This window comes from Lasioglossum baleicum, chromosome 14 (assembly GCF_051020765.1).
Source record: "Lasioglossum baleicum chromosome 14, iyLasBale1, whole genome shotgun sequence".
NCBI classification, from domain to species: Eukaryota; Metazoa; Arthropoda; class Insecta; order Hymenoptera; family Halictidae; genus Lasioglossum; species Lasioglossum baleicum.
The window spans coordinates 6,081,344-6,098,747 of record NC_134942.1 but is presented as its reverse complement, the minus strand read 5'-3'; the positions used below and the strand labels follow the sequence as shown (position 1 = coordinate 6,098,747).

General features: G+C 41.7%; 1 protein-coding gene across 2 annotated transcripts in view; it reads left to right on the top strand.

Moving 5' to 3' along the window:
- The window catches only part of LOC143215813 (disintegrin and metalloproteinase domain-containing protein 10), a 361,388-nt gene that overhangs the window by 174,529 nt on the left and 169,455 nt on the right, over window positions 1-17,404 (top strand). For both annotated transcript variants that reach the window (XM_076438313.1, XM_076438312.1), the window contains exon 4: window positions 14,546-14,667. In XM_076438313.1, the coding sequence (XP_076294428.1) occupies window positions 14,546-14,667 (122 nt within the window). The remainder of the gene's footprint in view (window positions 1-14,545; window positions 14,668-17,404) is intronic.

Sequence of the window (17,404 nt, the reverse complement as noted above, 5' to 3'; positions counted from 1 at the left end):
ACCACGCTCATAACCGCACGACGTACCGGCCAGATAGGAATATCGTGTACAGATTTGCATCGGACGTGCATCGCGCGCGACGTTCGCCGGAATTTCCCTCTGCGATTTCATACTTTTCACCTCGGTTAATTTATCAGCGTGATTTACATCTGCACACCGGATCCAATCACCGAGCGTCTCAATTACGAAATAGAAAACTGCGCCCCCGAGTTACGGTGCCATTTCTCGTTGCGTTCGTTTCAAGAAATGCATATTTTCTGCGAAACCGTGCTATTCGATCGCGGATTCCGATTCCGGCTCGTTAATTGAAATTACGACATTGATATCGCGTTCCACAAGAGGCTCGGAATATCCATCGTGGTATTTTACCTTTACATCGTACTAGGAACGGCGAAAAAAGGCTTCGACGGCAACGAGTTGCAATTTGCCAAGGCAAACAGGCCGCCGTAAACAATATACTGCGCCCTTTAATTTACCATGCAAACGAGAACCATTGTCAACAATTTTCATCCAGCACGCTACAATCAATGAAATACGTGGCGTCAGTCAAAGGAGATTTTCCTGCGCGCTCTCTCGAAATCTGACGCAACGCGAAATGTCGGAATACTTGGAATTTTACGGAGCCCGGGGTGCTTTCAACACAATCGTCGTTATACGATCGACTTTCTTCCACGTTGACGGTACAGCGTTATTCACGATTCGTTCTCCGGACGCCTTCGCGGATTTAATTAAAATACTTGTTGCGCCTTTATTTTCTTAGTGTTACTGCATTGCAAACATTAACAATCAGGATTCTGTGATCCTTCAATTTTCGTCGTCAATACGGTACAATAAATAATTATTTTCTAAAGTGCCTGAGCAGTCTCGTCGGCAAAAAAGATGCTCGGATGAAAGTAGAGGCTTCACGCTTTAAAATAAGCCTAGCCAGATCATGATACGACTTCTTGTATCGAAGTTATAGCAGTGCAAATATTGGCCATCTTCCAGCCATGATTTTGTGGTCCTTCCATTTTTGTTGTCAATATAAAATAATGTTTGTATTGTACATGCACATAACTTATATTCTGAACATTTATGACAAGAATGTGGACTGCTTCAGAGAGACTGACAGTGCTGTAAAATCTAGGTCTCTCAGACACAGCTTCTGTGTTACAACCTCGTGAAGTTCACTAACTGATCGTTTCGGAGTTTATTCACTTGTGTTCTCCGGACGCCTTCGCGAATTTAATTAAAATACTTGTTGCGCCTTTATCTTTTTAGTGTTACTGCATTGCAAACATTAACAATCTTCCAGTCAGGATTCTGTGATCCTTCAATTTTCGTCGTCAATGCGGTACAATAAATAATTATTTTCTAAAGTGCCTGTAAGCAGTCTCGTCGGCAAAAAAGATACGCGGATGAAAGTAGAGACTTCACGCTTTAAAATAAGCCTAGCTAGATCATGGTCCGACTTCTTGTAACGAAGCTATAGCAGTGCAAATATTGGCCATCTTCCAGCCAAGATTTTGTGGTCCTTCCATCTTTGTCGTCAATATAAAATAATGTTTGTATTGTACATGTACATAACTTATATTCTGAACATTTATGACAAGAATGTGGACTGCTTCAGAGAGACTGACAGTGCTGTAAAATCTAGGTCTCTCAGACACAGCTTCTGTGTTACAACCTCGTGAAGTTCACTAACTGATCGTTTCGGAGGCGGAGATGTATTTGTTCACTTGCGTTCTCCGGGCGCCTTAACGAATTTAATTAAAATACTTGTTGCTGCAGGGGGCAAAAGGCCGCGGGAATGCACTCGACACAGTTTCCCCGAAAATAATAGAGGCCTGCCACTTTTCCGTCTTCGCGATGGACGCCGCGATCCGCGTCACCGGCCTCGTTGAATCCCCTCTCGATCCGCTTCAGAGGAGATCCAGCAACAGGTTTTCTCTAAAAAGGTTTACTGTTAGCTGGCCACGAGTTATCGCTGCCTCGAGTGCGTTCACGACCGTGCCTGCTGCCTCCAAAATATCCTAACAATCTTTCGTCGCCGAACCAGCACCAACACTCCTCCGAATCTCGTTAGAAAATTCACAAACCGCCTCACGATCCCATAAAAATAAATATTTACATTTCCGATCAGCAAATTCTTCGCTTTTTAGGTTAGAAAGATTTGTAAACGGAATTTTAATTTATGAACAAATTTCGTAGCATTCCTTTTCGGTTTTCCATAGATTTTTTCAGATTATTTTGCATTTTCTGTCGAAGTTTTCCAGTGGGAGGATTCGCTGATGTTTAAACGGAATTTTAATTTATGAACAAACTTCGTATTATTCCTTTTCGTTTTTCCATAGATTTTTTCAGATTATTTTGCATTTTCTGTCGAAGTTTTCCAGTGGGAGGATTCGCTGATGTTTAAACGGAATTTTAATTTATGAACAAACTTCGTATTATTCCTTTTCGGTTTTCCATAGATTTTTTCAGATTATTTTGCATTTTCTGTCGAAGTTTTCCAGTGGGAGGATTCGCTGCTGTTTAAACGGAATTTTAATTTATGAACGAAGTTTGTATTATTCCTATTCTGTTTTCGATAGATTTCTTCAGATCAATATTCCTTTCTATCGATCGTATATTTGTTGATACAAGATGTATTAAAGCAAAATTGCTTTGAAGTAAAAATTGATCGGACCAGTGCGCCGAGAGCATTAATACATCTTGCATTTTTTCAGATTATTTTGTATTTTCCGTTGAAGTTTTCCAGTGGGAGGATTCGCTGCTGTTTAAACGGAATTTTAATTTATGAACGAAGTTTGTATTATTCCTATTCTGTTTTCGATAGATTTCTTCAGATCAATATTCCTTTCTATCGATCGTATATTTGTTGATACAAGATGTATTAAAGCAAAATTGCTTTCAAGTAAAAATTGATCGGACCAGTGCGCCGAGAGCATTAATACATCTTGCATTTTTTCAGATTATTTTGTATTTTCCGTTGAAGTTTTCCAATGCGAGGATTCGCTAACTATACCCTGGGCTTCGATGCTCGTCCTCTGGCAGTTTGCCGTCATCCTGGACCGAATCTCCCTTGACTCCTTTGGGGGTAAACTTATCCGTACTTGCCGCACACGGCTTCCTGAAGATTCACCAGGCAATCTCATGCCACGACTTCTATAATGCAGCCACGAACTTGACAATCTCGCGGATGATGCTCGCGGAACTGTTGATTGTTCCTTTCCGAAGACAGCCAGGCCCGCAAACTAGCCTCGTTACCGAATACCGTGGAATTGTATCACGACCTGGGCACGTTTCTTGATCCACGAACTGACAAGGAGTAATCCCGACCCTGTAAATTACAATTTATATATAAAACAAATTAAATTCACTTTTCAATCTCCATCTTGTGAGTCATCACGTTTTGTTGCTGGGAAATTGATCGGAGACTCTGTATCTTGCAAATGATTGCTTATGCATGGTAAACGAATTAAGTCTGTTTATAGAGGTGTTGATTTGATGGAAGTAACAGAAGACAAAGATACCCGGTTTCCACTTAGCGATCATTCAAGTAGAGTAATGATATCGAAATCAGCTAGTAAGATCGAAATTCAGGGCGCTGAGGTTCTTAAGTAGATTAATGGCTTCGACCCAGCAGAGTGATTCCGAAATTGAGGATACCGAGCTCCATAGGGACACTTAGGTAGCTAAAATGGTCGAGCAGGGTACGAATTAAGTGAAGTAATGTGTATAACGACGTTAATAAATCATTAACGCGGAGGTATGATCAAAATGCCGATGGTGCATAAGTACAAAGATGTTAATACAGTGGAGTATCTAATAAATTTAAAACAGTGCGGTCAAATCCAAACGTAGAAGATAATGTAAGATAATGACTTTATGGACATTAAGGTGCAATGTAGTTCACCTTGTAGTTATAAAAATATTTTAAAAATTTTCTTGGAGATGAATCCACCACGAATTGGAAGATCAAAGCTTCCTCTTGGCAGCATGGTCTTAAATTTTGAAATACGATTTCTTTTGTAACCAATTTATTGAACTTTGAACGAAAGGTGTACTGTCAACTTTGCAGCAATATAAGGTGCCAAACGTGTTCTTCCTGTTTGCGTCATAAAACAGTGAGAAAAAATCGCAGATCAAATTTTTTGGTCTCCTTGTAAAGGGACGGCTTTGATCTTCGAATCTAGGGCAGACACAGTCCCCAGAAAAATGTTACAACGATTCTAGAGAGGTTTCAATTTGCACCATTTTCGAGCAGAAAAGTGTCTTCCGTTTCCCACCCGCTAAATCATGAAATATTGTTCAACATAAACATGAATAAAACTTGTAAAAGTAGAGGGTTCAAGCTTTGAAATGAGTCAAGGTTGATCGTTTTACGATTTTTACGGTGTTTCTAGTGCAAATCGGAAATTTAGTGTTCATATTTTTTGGAGCTTTCCGAGCGGGTTTTTTTCGTGATTTCGCATCGTCGACACAAACGTGATCATTGTCAGGCAGAGTGGATCGTTTACGCCCGTTATAAAACTACGTTATTAATATCCGCTTCCTCGCCGCTCCCCCCTCGCAGCCGGTTGCATCGCCGGGACACGTTTATTATTAGCCTGACTACTCTTTCGCGAAATTGTACTCTGCAACTTTTGTTTTTTCTTTTTGTTTCCCTTTCTTCCGAGCGTGTTCCCTCGATGGAATATTTTTAGATTGCTTTCCCACTTGTCGGCGACAGCTTTCATGCGAGGAGCAAGCCGCTACCCCATCGATCCTCGAACCCAGAGCCTCCCAACATCATGGGGAAGTGTCGGGCGTTTTTAAGCGTCGCGGCTCGGTCGACGGCTCCCGCGAATTATTTTAATGAGCTTTGTTTGGGACGCGAGGCACTCCAGGAAATACGCGGAACAAGCTAACTGATTTTAACCGAAATTGTTGGCTAATGAGTTCCCACCGAGTGGCAAACACACGGCAACACTGACGATCAACATTAAAGGGCCGCCTAGCCTCGCATACTTATGTGACGGAAAACAATATACTGTGGTGACAGTGGCGGATTTGTGCTTTAAAATAAGCTTAGGTTCTTTATCGCCCGACCTTTGTTAACCAAGTTACAAATGGTTGAACATAGACTGTTTTTCAGCCAAGATCCACTGGTACCTTAATCTTGATCGTCGATATGGTACGATAAATAATTATTTTATGAAGTCTCCAAGCATCCTCCTGGAAAAACGAATTGTATAGGTAAAAGTAGAGGCTTTGCTCTTCAAAATAAGCCTAGGTTCGTTATCGCCCGACCTTTTTTAACGAGGTTACAAATGGTTGAACATAGACTATTTTTCAGCCAAGATCCACTGGTACCTTAATCTTGATCGTTGATATGGTACGATAAATAATGATTTTATGAAGTCTCCAAGCGTCCTCGTGGGAAAACGAATTGTATAGGTAAAAGTAGAGGCTTTGCTATTCAAAATAAGCCTAGGTTCGTTATCGCCCGACCTTTGTTAACCAAGTTACAAATGGTTGAACATAGACTGTTTTTCAGCCAAGATCCACTGGTACCTTAATCTTGATCGTCGATATGGTACGATAAATAATGATTTTATGAAGTCTCCAAGCATCCTCCTGGAAAAACGAATTGTATAGGTAAAAGTAGAGGCTTTGCTATTCAAAATAAGCCTAGGTTCGTTATCGCTCGACCTTTGTTAACCAAGTTACAAATGGTTGAACATAGACTGTTTTTCAGCCAAGATCCACTGGTACCTTAATCTTGATCGTCGATATGGTAAGATAAATAATTATTTTATGAAGTCTCCAAGCATCCTCGTGGGAAAACGAATTGTATAGGTAAAAGTAGAGGCTTTGCTCTTTAAAATAAGCCTAGGTTCGTTATCGCCCGACCTTTTTTAACGAGGTTAAAAATGGTTGAACATAGAATGTTTTTCAGCTGGTATCCACTGGTACCTTAATCTTGATCGTTGATATGGTACGATAAATAATTATTTTATGAAGTCTCCAAGCATCCTCGTGGGAAAACGAATTGTATAGGTAAAAGTAGAGGCTTTGCTCTTCAAAATAAGCCTAGGTTCTTTATCGCCCGACCTTTTTTAACGAAGTTACAAATGGTTGAACATAGACTGTTTTTCAGCCAAGATCCACTGGTACCTTAATTTTGATCATCGATATGGTACGATAAATAATTATTTTATGAAGTCTCCAAGCATCCTCCTGGAAAAACGAATTGTATAGGTAAAAGTAGAGGCTTTGCTCTTTAAAATAAGCCGGGATAGATCATGCCCCGATTTTTTTTAACAGCCCTTACAGGGGTGCGAACACAGCCAATTTTCAGAGTTATAAGGTCATCGAACTGTCTACCATCAATACAGCTCAATAAACAATTATTTTCTTCTCGTTCAAAAACAAGTTAATGGGATAAAAGTAGAAGCTTTACTCTTTAAGATAGGCTGGACTACACAGCTGCTCGACTTTTTCTAACGAAGTCGCAGTATAAACATCAACAATGTTCCAACTAAGCGGTCCTCTTATTTCCTGCTTCGACGCACCGAATAATTACACTTGGTGTTGTCGACGACAGCAATCTCACGACTCCTCGAGGATCGAAAAAACACAAAGGTTCAACTTCGAGACGAATTGCAGCCCTTGAAAGTGCGGCGTATTTTCTTTCGAAACAAGGGTCGAAGTAATTTTTCCGTTCGCGTGAAGAGGAGAGGGAGGGGGTGGGTCGGTCGCGGTCCATTATGGAAATTCATTAAATCCGAGCCATTTGAATTCGTCGGCTCCGCGGAATGTAAATTCCGGTCGCGCCAATTCCATAATTACTTTCGCATAATACGTGTATCGCGGGCTCGCGTTTCGGAACAGCAGCGTAAATCTTGCCAGGCCGGCCGGCCAATAAGAATTCACGGGTTCGTTGGCGCGAAATAAAATCGACGCGGCCTCGTAACTCCACCGTGAAATGTCTCTGGATTCGACGGGAACAGTAAAACAAGACGGAAAAAACGAAACAGAAATAAACGGTTCGATTGGCAGGAGCCGGTCGCGTGTAAACCGGACGAAAATAATTAAAAGCGAGCGGGGGCTCGAGTTCACAAGCACGATCCACTCCGCCCGATACATTATTTATTTCATCGGTGCGAGTATGTTAATATCGTTAAGTGATTCATCGGAGCAAAAACCCCGTCTGATTTCGGACGACCGATCCAAAATCGGCAAGAGTTCTCCCGAATTGCAACTTGCATTTAATGCATGGGCTGTCCTTCCGCCTTCGGGAACACGTTGATTATTATAATATTAGGTTGGGGAAAAAGAAATTGATCATTTTTCCGCTTGAGATAACGTAAAAATAATGGATTTCTTTTTCCCCAACCTAATATATTACAATAAAGGTTAAAGATGGTTGCTCCTGTTGACTGCGCACAGACATTCGTATAAATTCGAGCTTGCAGCATTTTTAACCGACTTCGAAAAAGGAGGAGGTTACTCAATTCGATCTGTATGTGACCTTTTTTCGCTTTTTTTCTATGTATGTTCACCGATTACTCCGAGATGGATGGACCAATCAGGACGAAACCTTCTGCATTTTGTAGGGTTTGTAGGATCCCGATTGGTCCCTTGCAAACAAATTTTGCATTTTTCCATTCTTTGCCGTTTTTATTGCAAATAACCAATAAAACCGAAAAACCATCCTACGGGGCGTTCTACAAATTCTGCTCGTTCCACTAAAAGGTGTGAAATAAAAAAATTTCATAAAGAAAAATTAAAAATTAAATGAAATAATTTCCATTTAATTTATGTGAATACACACGAACTTAAACACAACACAATCTTCTCGGAGGTGGCGCAAAATTGAAAATTTTCCAAATGACAGATGTTGCTGATTATGATTTCATTGGAATATCAGTAGGTGGGAAGAGAAGATACATTAACATGTGAAAGCATATTGAGAAAAAGGATTTTCGTAATTTCCAATGTCGAAAATTTTCAATTTTGCGCCGCTTCTGAAAAGATTGTATTGTATGTAAGTTTGTGTGTATTCACATAAATGAATAAATGGAAATTATTTCATACTTTTTAGCGCATTTTTTCTAAGCCGCTTTAATTTTTTCTTATAAAATTATTTCCGATAAATAGAATGTTCAACTCGCTATGGGAACACGTTTTCTCAGATTTCGAACTGTGACATTGGGCTCTAAAAAATTCTGAAAAAATTTCTGAACGGGTTCGATTGATTCGCAACTGAACAGCAAAATTTACAGTAAAATTCGAAAATGTAACATCGGAACCACGGTACAGGAATGTAACATCGTCGCAGTACGAGGGACCATGTTCGCCCTGCTAGAAGTGATCGGAAAAGTAGTTACAGGTACAAAGATCAACGAGAAATCCGCAAATCTCGGAATCGCGACAAGTGCTCTCTCTCTCTCTCTAATCCCGCCACGAGACCGATTCAATCTGCTCTGCAGACGGTGAATACTTTCCCGGAAGTTTGTTCGAGCAGGATGCAGAATTTTCCAGACTGTTTTAGCATGATTGCTTCATCCCTTAAGCTGGTCATGGTTCCCAAAGACGGTTGGGCCGGCGCGCCTCATAATGGAGGAAGTTAAGAGAGAGACGAGGACGTATTTATTGAACCTTTCATCGTGCCAAGTCTCGTGGCTCGACTTCTGCGAACTAAGTTCTACAATAGATCGTGTTCTATAGACTTCTGAAACTGTAATGACAATATTGATGGGACGTGTTTGCACTGGTACGAAGGGGTAGAGGAAGCGGATTGAAGTCGTCATCCGTTTAACTGATTTCTCGTTGCATCCGCGAGCCCCGTTGTTACCAATCTTATCGGAATGGAATTGTCGGCTTCGGTGTGGCTCGATGCAGCTCGCGATCGAAATGTTTGTAGATTTCACTAAGAAAGAACGGGCGCGCGTGTGTGTGGATTTCTATCGCGGGAAAAGTTCTCCCTTGACCTGAATCACGTGTGAGACGTATCCGGCGAAGATAAACGTTCGATCGCAAAATCGAATCTAATAACGCGTCGCTATCTTTCTCTGTGTTACTACTCTCTCGTGAAAGAAGGGGAGAAGCGCGGTGTAAGAGGAAGAGAGGCGATAAAAATGTTACAGGATTATTTATAGACATCATATTCGTTTAATTACGCTGCCACGAGCTGCGGTTACCGATTGCGCGGCCCGCCGCGCCCGCCTGTGTTCCCGGTGGTTTTAACGAACCCCCGAAATTCGCGCCGGCGTTGTCGCACTTTTACCAGCCAATAACGCGATGTCAGCCGGGCGCAATGAAACTGCTAATGTCAGCCGGGTCGACCGGGAACATTAATTAAATTAGAGCGTCACGTTAATTAGCCCATCGTTGCACAATCATCATTCCGCGGCGTATGACGCGCCCGTTCTGACACGCGACACCTTGTGTCTACTCTTCGGCGGAAAGCTCGGTCGCTCGAACATTTTTCCTGCCTGGCTATTTTTGCACTCTGATGGGAATTGGTGGTCGTGCACGTTGCTCGCAAAATTATCCGCGTGCTTCAATTTGTATTTAGAGTTGCTCTTATAAATCTTCTTAATACAATAATTTCAAACGTAATTATTAATAAAAAATAATATATGCTCGCGGCGCACGGTTTCGATCAGTAATACAGACAAAGCAATTCTCTGTCTCTTAACGATAATATTCTCTCTCTCTCTCTCTCTCTCTCTCTCTCTCTCTCTCTCTTAAAAAAATGCTCTCTCTTAACGATCTTTATCTCAGTTCAATTTAGACCGACATGGAACTCAGTCTTCCAACCATACCTTACTAAACATTCTTTATACATAGCAAGTATGTTTTTCAAAAAGTGTTCAATATAATCAGTGTTCTTTCCCTTGTGAAATATTTATTATATTCTTTCATTACATATTTTCAGACGCAATTCTCTGGAAAATGATCCAAACCCGGATCGAAACGTTGAGAAGTTAATATTTGCAAAATTGCCTTGTCTGTATTACTGATCGAAACCGTCCGCCGCGAGCATATATTATCTTTTATCAAATATTTACGATCGAGAAACAACAAAATAAGTAATTATTAATTTTATTGTTGGCACTCATGATTGAAGTTTCCGTTGTGTTGAGAAGACACTAGTAGAAAGTCGATACCCCTGCAACGATCCACCGCGAAATCTCCAGATCCTTCTCGTCGAGTAATATTTGCGATCCTCTGTGAAAGTGTCGAAGTCCTTTTTTTTCTTTTTTTTTCCTGAAACTTTAAAGACTGTTAGTCCTTGAACTTTAGTTATCCACCCCAAAGATGGCGGTCGGTACCGGGCCCATACCCACTAACAAAAAAAAAACCTAACAGTCCAGGACTCACAATTGAGGGGTCCCATAGAAATCACCGACACAGATTTCTCCGACTCCAGATTTGTCCGACAACGCCTTTAACCGACAACGAATGTGATGGAAAACGATTTTGACCGACAACGAATTTGATCCACAACGACTTGAAACACAGTATGATAATACTCTATGATAATACATATGATAATACTGTATGATAATGCATACTGTGGTCGTCTTAAGTTGTTGTAGATCGAATTCGTCGTCGGTCAAAATCGTTGTCGATCAAATTCGTTGTCGGTTAAAAGCGTTGTCGACCAAAGCTAATGTCGGACAAATCTGGAGTCGGAGAAATGTTGTCGGCGAGAACCGTGTCGGAGAAATCTGTGTCGGTGATTTCCATGGGACCGAAATTGAGATCCATTCCACCTCCTACTGGGCCAAAGAATGGTGAGCACTGCGACTCGCTACACGCATTATTCCAGTGCTCACATAGCTTCGGCTCTCTCCCACACCTGTTCTTGTCTTGTAAAGTGTCGAAGCCCTCGTGTGAATATATCGAGTTTATTAAGAGCGCAAGGTGATCCAAGAATAAAATCGTCTCGCGTACAGTGAACGAGTGTCGAGGGCCTGGGGAGCGTACGTATCGAGAGGATGAGGAGAGGTGGAGGTATGATGCTTTGATCCGTGTCCCATTAAAACGGGGATCGCGAGCGGCAACAATGGCCGAAGGACACGAAAGAGAGCGAGCCCGGGCTTCCCCGGTATTCGCGAAATTAGCGCGTCTCATCAATCTCCGTTCGATCGGGAAGCGAAAGCCCAGCGGGCACGGAAACGTTCGGCAAACGGTAACCACTTCATCAGCAGCGGCGGATTAATCCGGCGTTGCTTTCAGTGTCTCATTAGTTACATTAACACGGTGACATCCGCGGGAAACGGGGGGTGGGGGGCCCGGACCCCGGGTTTTCTCTGGCGATGAATAATTGAAATCAGCCACGCGCCCCACGTGAAAGGCGAGTTGGCCTTTCTCTCTCTCTCTCTCTCTCTCTCTCTCCCTTGGTCTCTCTCCGCATCTCTCTCGCTGTCCCGTTGTCGATCGATGGCCTATCGAGCTGGGGGCTTCGCCAATAATTAGGTGAAAACATCGCCTCCTCTCCGATGGGATTATCGATTGTACGGGCACGCGCCCCGGCTCCGTGTAAACCGTGCCACGCGAGTCCCTCGGACACGTAAGGGACCGGTTATAACGTAATATGCGGCCCTCGTTACGTTACATTGTGCAATTATTATGTGGCACGCTGTCCCATGAAGTTCGGCTTCCCCGTGACCCAGCGGTTCTCATCAGAGGAGGATTAATCCTGTCGGTTCAGATCAGAGGATTCACTGTTTCGCGCGTCTGCAGATAGCGACAATCGTAAACTGGAGTTATCGAGTCGGTCGTGATGCGTTTATGCTTCTGCGACAGTGGCTCCCAACTGGAATATTAATACTGTCGTTGGCACCGGGAATATTTAGCACCGCAACTGTTTACCGTCTAATAAAGCTACTTTTATCGCGCATATTCCATACTGAGTTTTCACTACGGTCTCACAGTGGTTCTCAACTTGCATGTCGTTACACACCAGGCTTGCCATATTCTGCGCGTGCCAGGCCCCTTACCGCTGCGACCCTCGCCACGCTACTACGCTGAGCTCGCCCCACTCTTCCCACTACACTGACACGTACCGCGTGGAGCAAGCTAAGTTAACGGTACGCGTCAGTGTTAGTGGGAAGAGTGGGGCGGGCTCAGCGTAGTAGCGTGGCGAGGTGGGGCCTGGTACCGCGCGGAATATGGCAAGCCTGTTACACACTCTTGTTGAGACGCGGAGAGTTCACTACTGGAACTGGGTAATGTCTAATAGAGCTATTGTCGGCGTATACATTCGATACTGAGTTTCTACTATGGTCAATAGTTCTCATCACACAGGGAAATTAATTCCGTTGGTTACAACTCGAGAATTCGCTGTTTGAAACGTCTATACGTATATACCGAGAACATAAACTAGAATTATTCAGTTAATTATGATGTGTTTGAGTCTGTAGTGACAGTGGCTCTCAGCTGCTCTATTATTGTAGTCCATCGCCACGAGAGTTCAGTACTTCAGTACTTACTGTTTCGAATAGAGTTAGCACGACACGCTTCACGATCAATTTGTGTCCTGTTGAGGGTTGCATTCCTGAGTTCATTGTACGCTTTGGAAGACAGTGCAACACTTGAATGATTATTATACTGTACAAACCCCATTGAAGTCTAGCTCTTTTTGAACAGCGGTTCTCATCTTGCAATTTTCAAAATTCCATAACCGCGGTCGCAACAGGATTTCCTTTGATCCTATCCAGGATTTGATGGATCTTAGTACTCGGAACGTAATCAGAACGAAACGTAATTGTCACATTTCGAGGAGCGCTTACGTCGCGTCGTCGCGACGAAGGCGGAGTTAAATCGCCGTTTACGTCGATCGAGCTTTAACAGAATTCAACGGCGGAATTTTAAACAATTTCAATATTGGAATTCTGAAGTAGATTCGATTAAATTGAAAATTGATTACCGGTTGAAATAGTGCCGGTCGCAGGGGCGTGTCGCGTCTCTCTCACTCCCACTCTTTCCCTCTCTGTCTATCTCTCTCTCTCTCTCTCTCCTTCCTCGCCCCCGTCGCGTCCGCGAAAGTCAATTCGACCTCACGAAACAAAGGCCGTTATTAAATTTATTGTTGTTCCGGTGTACACATATATTTTATACGCTCGCGTGTTCCGCTCTCGCTCATCGCGCGCCGATATGGCGGCTGACCGGAGGTGTAACTTTTGTAATTCATCGTTCCGAGTGTAATAAATCGGACAGAATTACACTGGCAATCTGCGAGAGTCCGCGGAAAAACCAGTCCCCGGGAAAAATCTATCCATTTTAAAAGCTGTCGCTTTTCAAACATTTACACGGGCAAACGTTTATTACAAATGTTATTCCCGCGCCACGGTATACATATATTCGTTGAAGAACTCGCCGCGCAGGTGGTATTCTTGGCTTTGCAATTCGATAAACCGAGCACTCTGTCTGCGACGACGTGTTTGCGGATTAGCGGTCGCTAATAATAGCTAATTCGACTATCAACACCCACGCGCTCCCGTGAGACGGCACGATTCTTCGTTTCAACTATTGAAAATCACGCGTCTATATTTTAATAATAAAAGATATACAGTAAGGAGCATAACAGATTCCACGGACTTTAAATTAGAACAACTTTTTCATGAATGGACTAAACGGCTTCAATTTCTCTGTAAGGCTAGAAGAATTAGTTTAGTAAATGATGTGCAAGAAATATGTTGAAAAAATGCATTTGGACGGAATTGTGAAAAACAATAGTGAAAATTGATTTTTACGACTTTTTTAGCTGGCTCAATAACGAAAATTTAAAAAATATGTTTTGTCAACTGGTATGAATTATATACGCTCTGAAAATTTCATTGAAATTAGTTTGCGATTTATAAACGATCAAAAGTGTTGAAAATTGCCATTTTTCCAGATTTTCGGCCTTTTTACCACTTTTGATCGTTTATAATAATTCGTAAACCAATTAACCAATTTCAATGAAATTTTCAGAGCGTATATAATTTATACCAGTTGACAAAACACATTTTTTAAATTTTCGTTATTGGGCCAGCTAAAAAAGTTGTAAAAATCAATTTTTAGTATTGTTTTTCACAATTCCGAACAGATACATTTTTTCAACTTATTTATTAGACGTCATTTACTAAACTAATTCCTCTAGCCTTACAGAGAAATTGAAGTCGTTTGGTCCATTCATATGAAAGTTATTCTGATTTAAAGTGTGTGGAATCAGTTATGCTCCTTACTGTAGTTTGTTTTCCGCTTTACAAAAAGAATAAGAAGTATAAGAAGAGCAAATGGAACACGTCGAAGAGTGAACAGCCGATTTTGCAAATCGGTTGGCGCAGAATATGAAAAGCATGCATTCCAACATCAACTTCGCGTCGAAATTATTCAAGTATACAAGGATACAAATGTGCGTGATTTACTCACTTCCGCTACTCATTTAATGCAGGTTCACGTGAAAAAAATTCATCGAGGTACGAAGGGACCCATTCGTAGCATGAAAATATTAGCACAATTTTTTCTGGTCTCCCACTTTCAGACACCTTTTCCAGAACTTGTCCGCTTACTGTTCCAGAGTGTTCAAGATGCGGCTGACGAGGGACACGAGTTTGTTCGGCGAGGACGTGGTGTTCGAGGGTTCGAGCGGCCGTGAAATCGCGTTCGATCCTCATCACGCCTACACTGGGACGCTAGACGGTGAGTGGTGCCATTGAATTCGCGAGATTCCTTGCGAGCCAGCTCTGCGAAACGACGGGCTCCGTATACGCGTTCGCGCCGGGGCGAGGATAATTCATTAAAATGGAACGCAGCCGCGCGAAGTGTGTCGAGAAACGGGGCCGGCAGTGTCTCGCGTTTGACTTTTTCACCTTTTAAACACGGTTACGTTCGCTTCGTTATTCGTGAATGTCCAGAAACGCGGGGCGAGCGCGAGCGCTGCTCCGTGTCAAAGCGCCGCGGCAGGAAATAATAATTGCGTCGCGCGGCGGACGGCGCGGCGGCGCGGCCTGTTCTCGCGCGAAATTACATTAATGATGTTTCATACTGCTCGACGGCAAGGAAAGCCACTTGCTCCAATTCGCGGACCGTCGACCGGCGAATTTTTCGCGCCGACCGCGCGTTCAGCCGGCAATTATCCGCGCCGCATCCGGTTTATTCCGGTTTCGACGCTCTGACATCCTGTTACACCGGCTCGCTGACAACTGCACTGCGATATTACATGCGAAATAAAATTTTTTCAGCATCTCTCGCAAAAATACAGGGGATAATTACTCATTTATTTTTTTTCTTCCACCACTAGAGCACCACGATTTATTTTACGGTTGCTGTAATTGCAACTTTTTTAGTAATTAGAAAGAAAAAGACAATTTATATGTGTTGTATCAAGCAACTATCTTTATGCATTTGTAGCAAAATTCAGCTGATGAAATTGAAAATTGTCGGAAAATTTAAAAAATTGTAGATGACAATATGTGATTTCTCCTCTATTAAAATCATTAAGGGAAGAAGTAACGTTCAATTTAGTTTCTATTTCTTGCAATCTCGGTGCAGACGATTCATACACAATTTAAATCAGAATACCTTTTTATGAATCGACCAAACGACTTCAACTTCTCTGTAAAGCTAGAAGAATTAGTTTAGTAAATGACGTCTAGAAAATATGTTGAAAAAATGCATTTGGTCGGAATCGTGAAAAACAATAGTAAAAATTGGTTTTTTCTACTTTTTTAGCTGGGTTAATAACGAAAATTTAAAAGATGTGTTTGGTCAACTCGTATAAATTATATACGTTCTGAAAATTTCATTGAAATTGACTAATTAGTAAATATAAACGATCAAAAGTTTTTCTAGATTTTCGACCTTTTTACCACTTTCGATCGTTTATAACTCGTAAACCAATTGACCAATTTCAATGCAATTTTCATAATGTATTCATAAAAAACATCTTTTAAATTTTCATTATTGTCCCAGCTAAAAAAGTTGAGAAAATCAATTTTTGCTATTATTTTTCACAATTCCGACCAAATGCTTTATTTCAACATATTTTTTATACGTCATTTACTAAACTAATTCTTCTAGCCTTCCAGAGAAGTTGAAGTCGTTTGGTCCATTCAGAAAAAAGTTACTCCGATTTAAAGTGTGATCAGTTATGCTCCTAACTGTGTATTTGGAACAGTGTCGAATCCTGCGTCCCCGAAGCTCGCAGAGCGTTTTCCAAAGCCCCGCCAGTAGCGCGAATCAATTATAAGTCAGAGCGGCGACGTTCATTCGCCGAGAAATGAATTCAGAATTTTTCCCCCGAGCACACGCGCGAATGGATTTCCCACAGTTTCCGCGCGTGACTTCATTCCCCGGGCTCGTATTGTTTTCTGTTTTCCTTCGGCAACGGTGTTATTCGATACGATAATTACGGAATTTATTTAGTTGGCGCGCGGGCGCGCGTTCGGGAAACGAAGTTTTTCGCTCAATGTTAATTGAAATACGCTGTCTTCCATATTTAAATTGCATTGCCGGATGAAAATTCATGAACTTCCGACTACTGTTTTGTTGACAATGTACCATTGGGGCGGTTGTATATCGCGTTGTGTGCCAGGAACTCGTGACGAGTAGCGAATCCCGGTTTTGAGGAGACTGTACTGTGTGTTGCAGGAGTGTATTCAAATTCTTTTAGTGAAAATGTGGATTAACTTTGACGTTGTAGCGTTTTTATCGCACTGATGCATTGTGTTTGCGACTGGAACACAAATAGCGGAAAGTATTGTTCATCAAAACGGAAAAGAACATTAAAAAAATTACGGCAGAGTAGCAAGCTTGATTTTTAACCGACTTCGAAAAAAGAGGAGGGTACTCAATTCGATCTGTATTTGCCAATCTTTTTTTTCGCTTTTTTTCTATGTATGTTCACCGATTACGCAGAGATGGATGGACCAGTCGGAACGAAACCTTTTGCATCTTGTAGAGTATGTTCCCGCGATGGTCCCGTGCAAAAAATTACATTTTTTTATTAATTACGATTTTATTTGCGAAAATGTAGTGTGGTGATACCGTTGTGAACTCCGCTGAATGGTAGATATTAGGAACAGTAACGACGCTGTTACCGTTATCGATTTGGAATGTGACGGCTGACAGAGATAAAAAGTGTGAAATAAAAAAAATTTTATAAAAACAATTAAACCGACTTCGAAAAAACGCACTAAAAAGTATAAAATAATTTCCATTTAATTTATGTGAATACACACGAACTTAAATACAGTACAATCTTTTCGGAGGCGGCGCAAAAATTACAAATTTTCCAAATGACAGATGTCGCTGATTTCGTAATTTCCAGTATGGAAAATTTTCAATTTTGCGCCGCCTCCGAAAAGATTGTATTGTATTTAAGTTCGTGTGTATTCACATAAATTATTAGTGCTGTCACTATCATAACTTCAGTAGT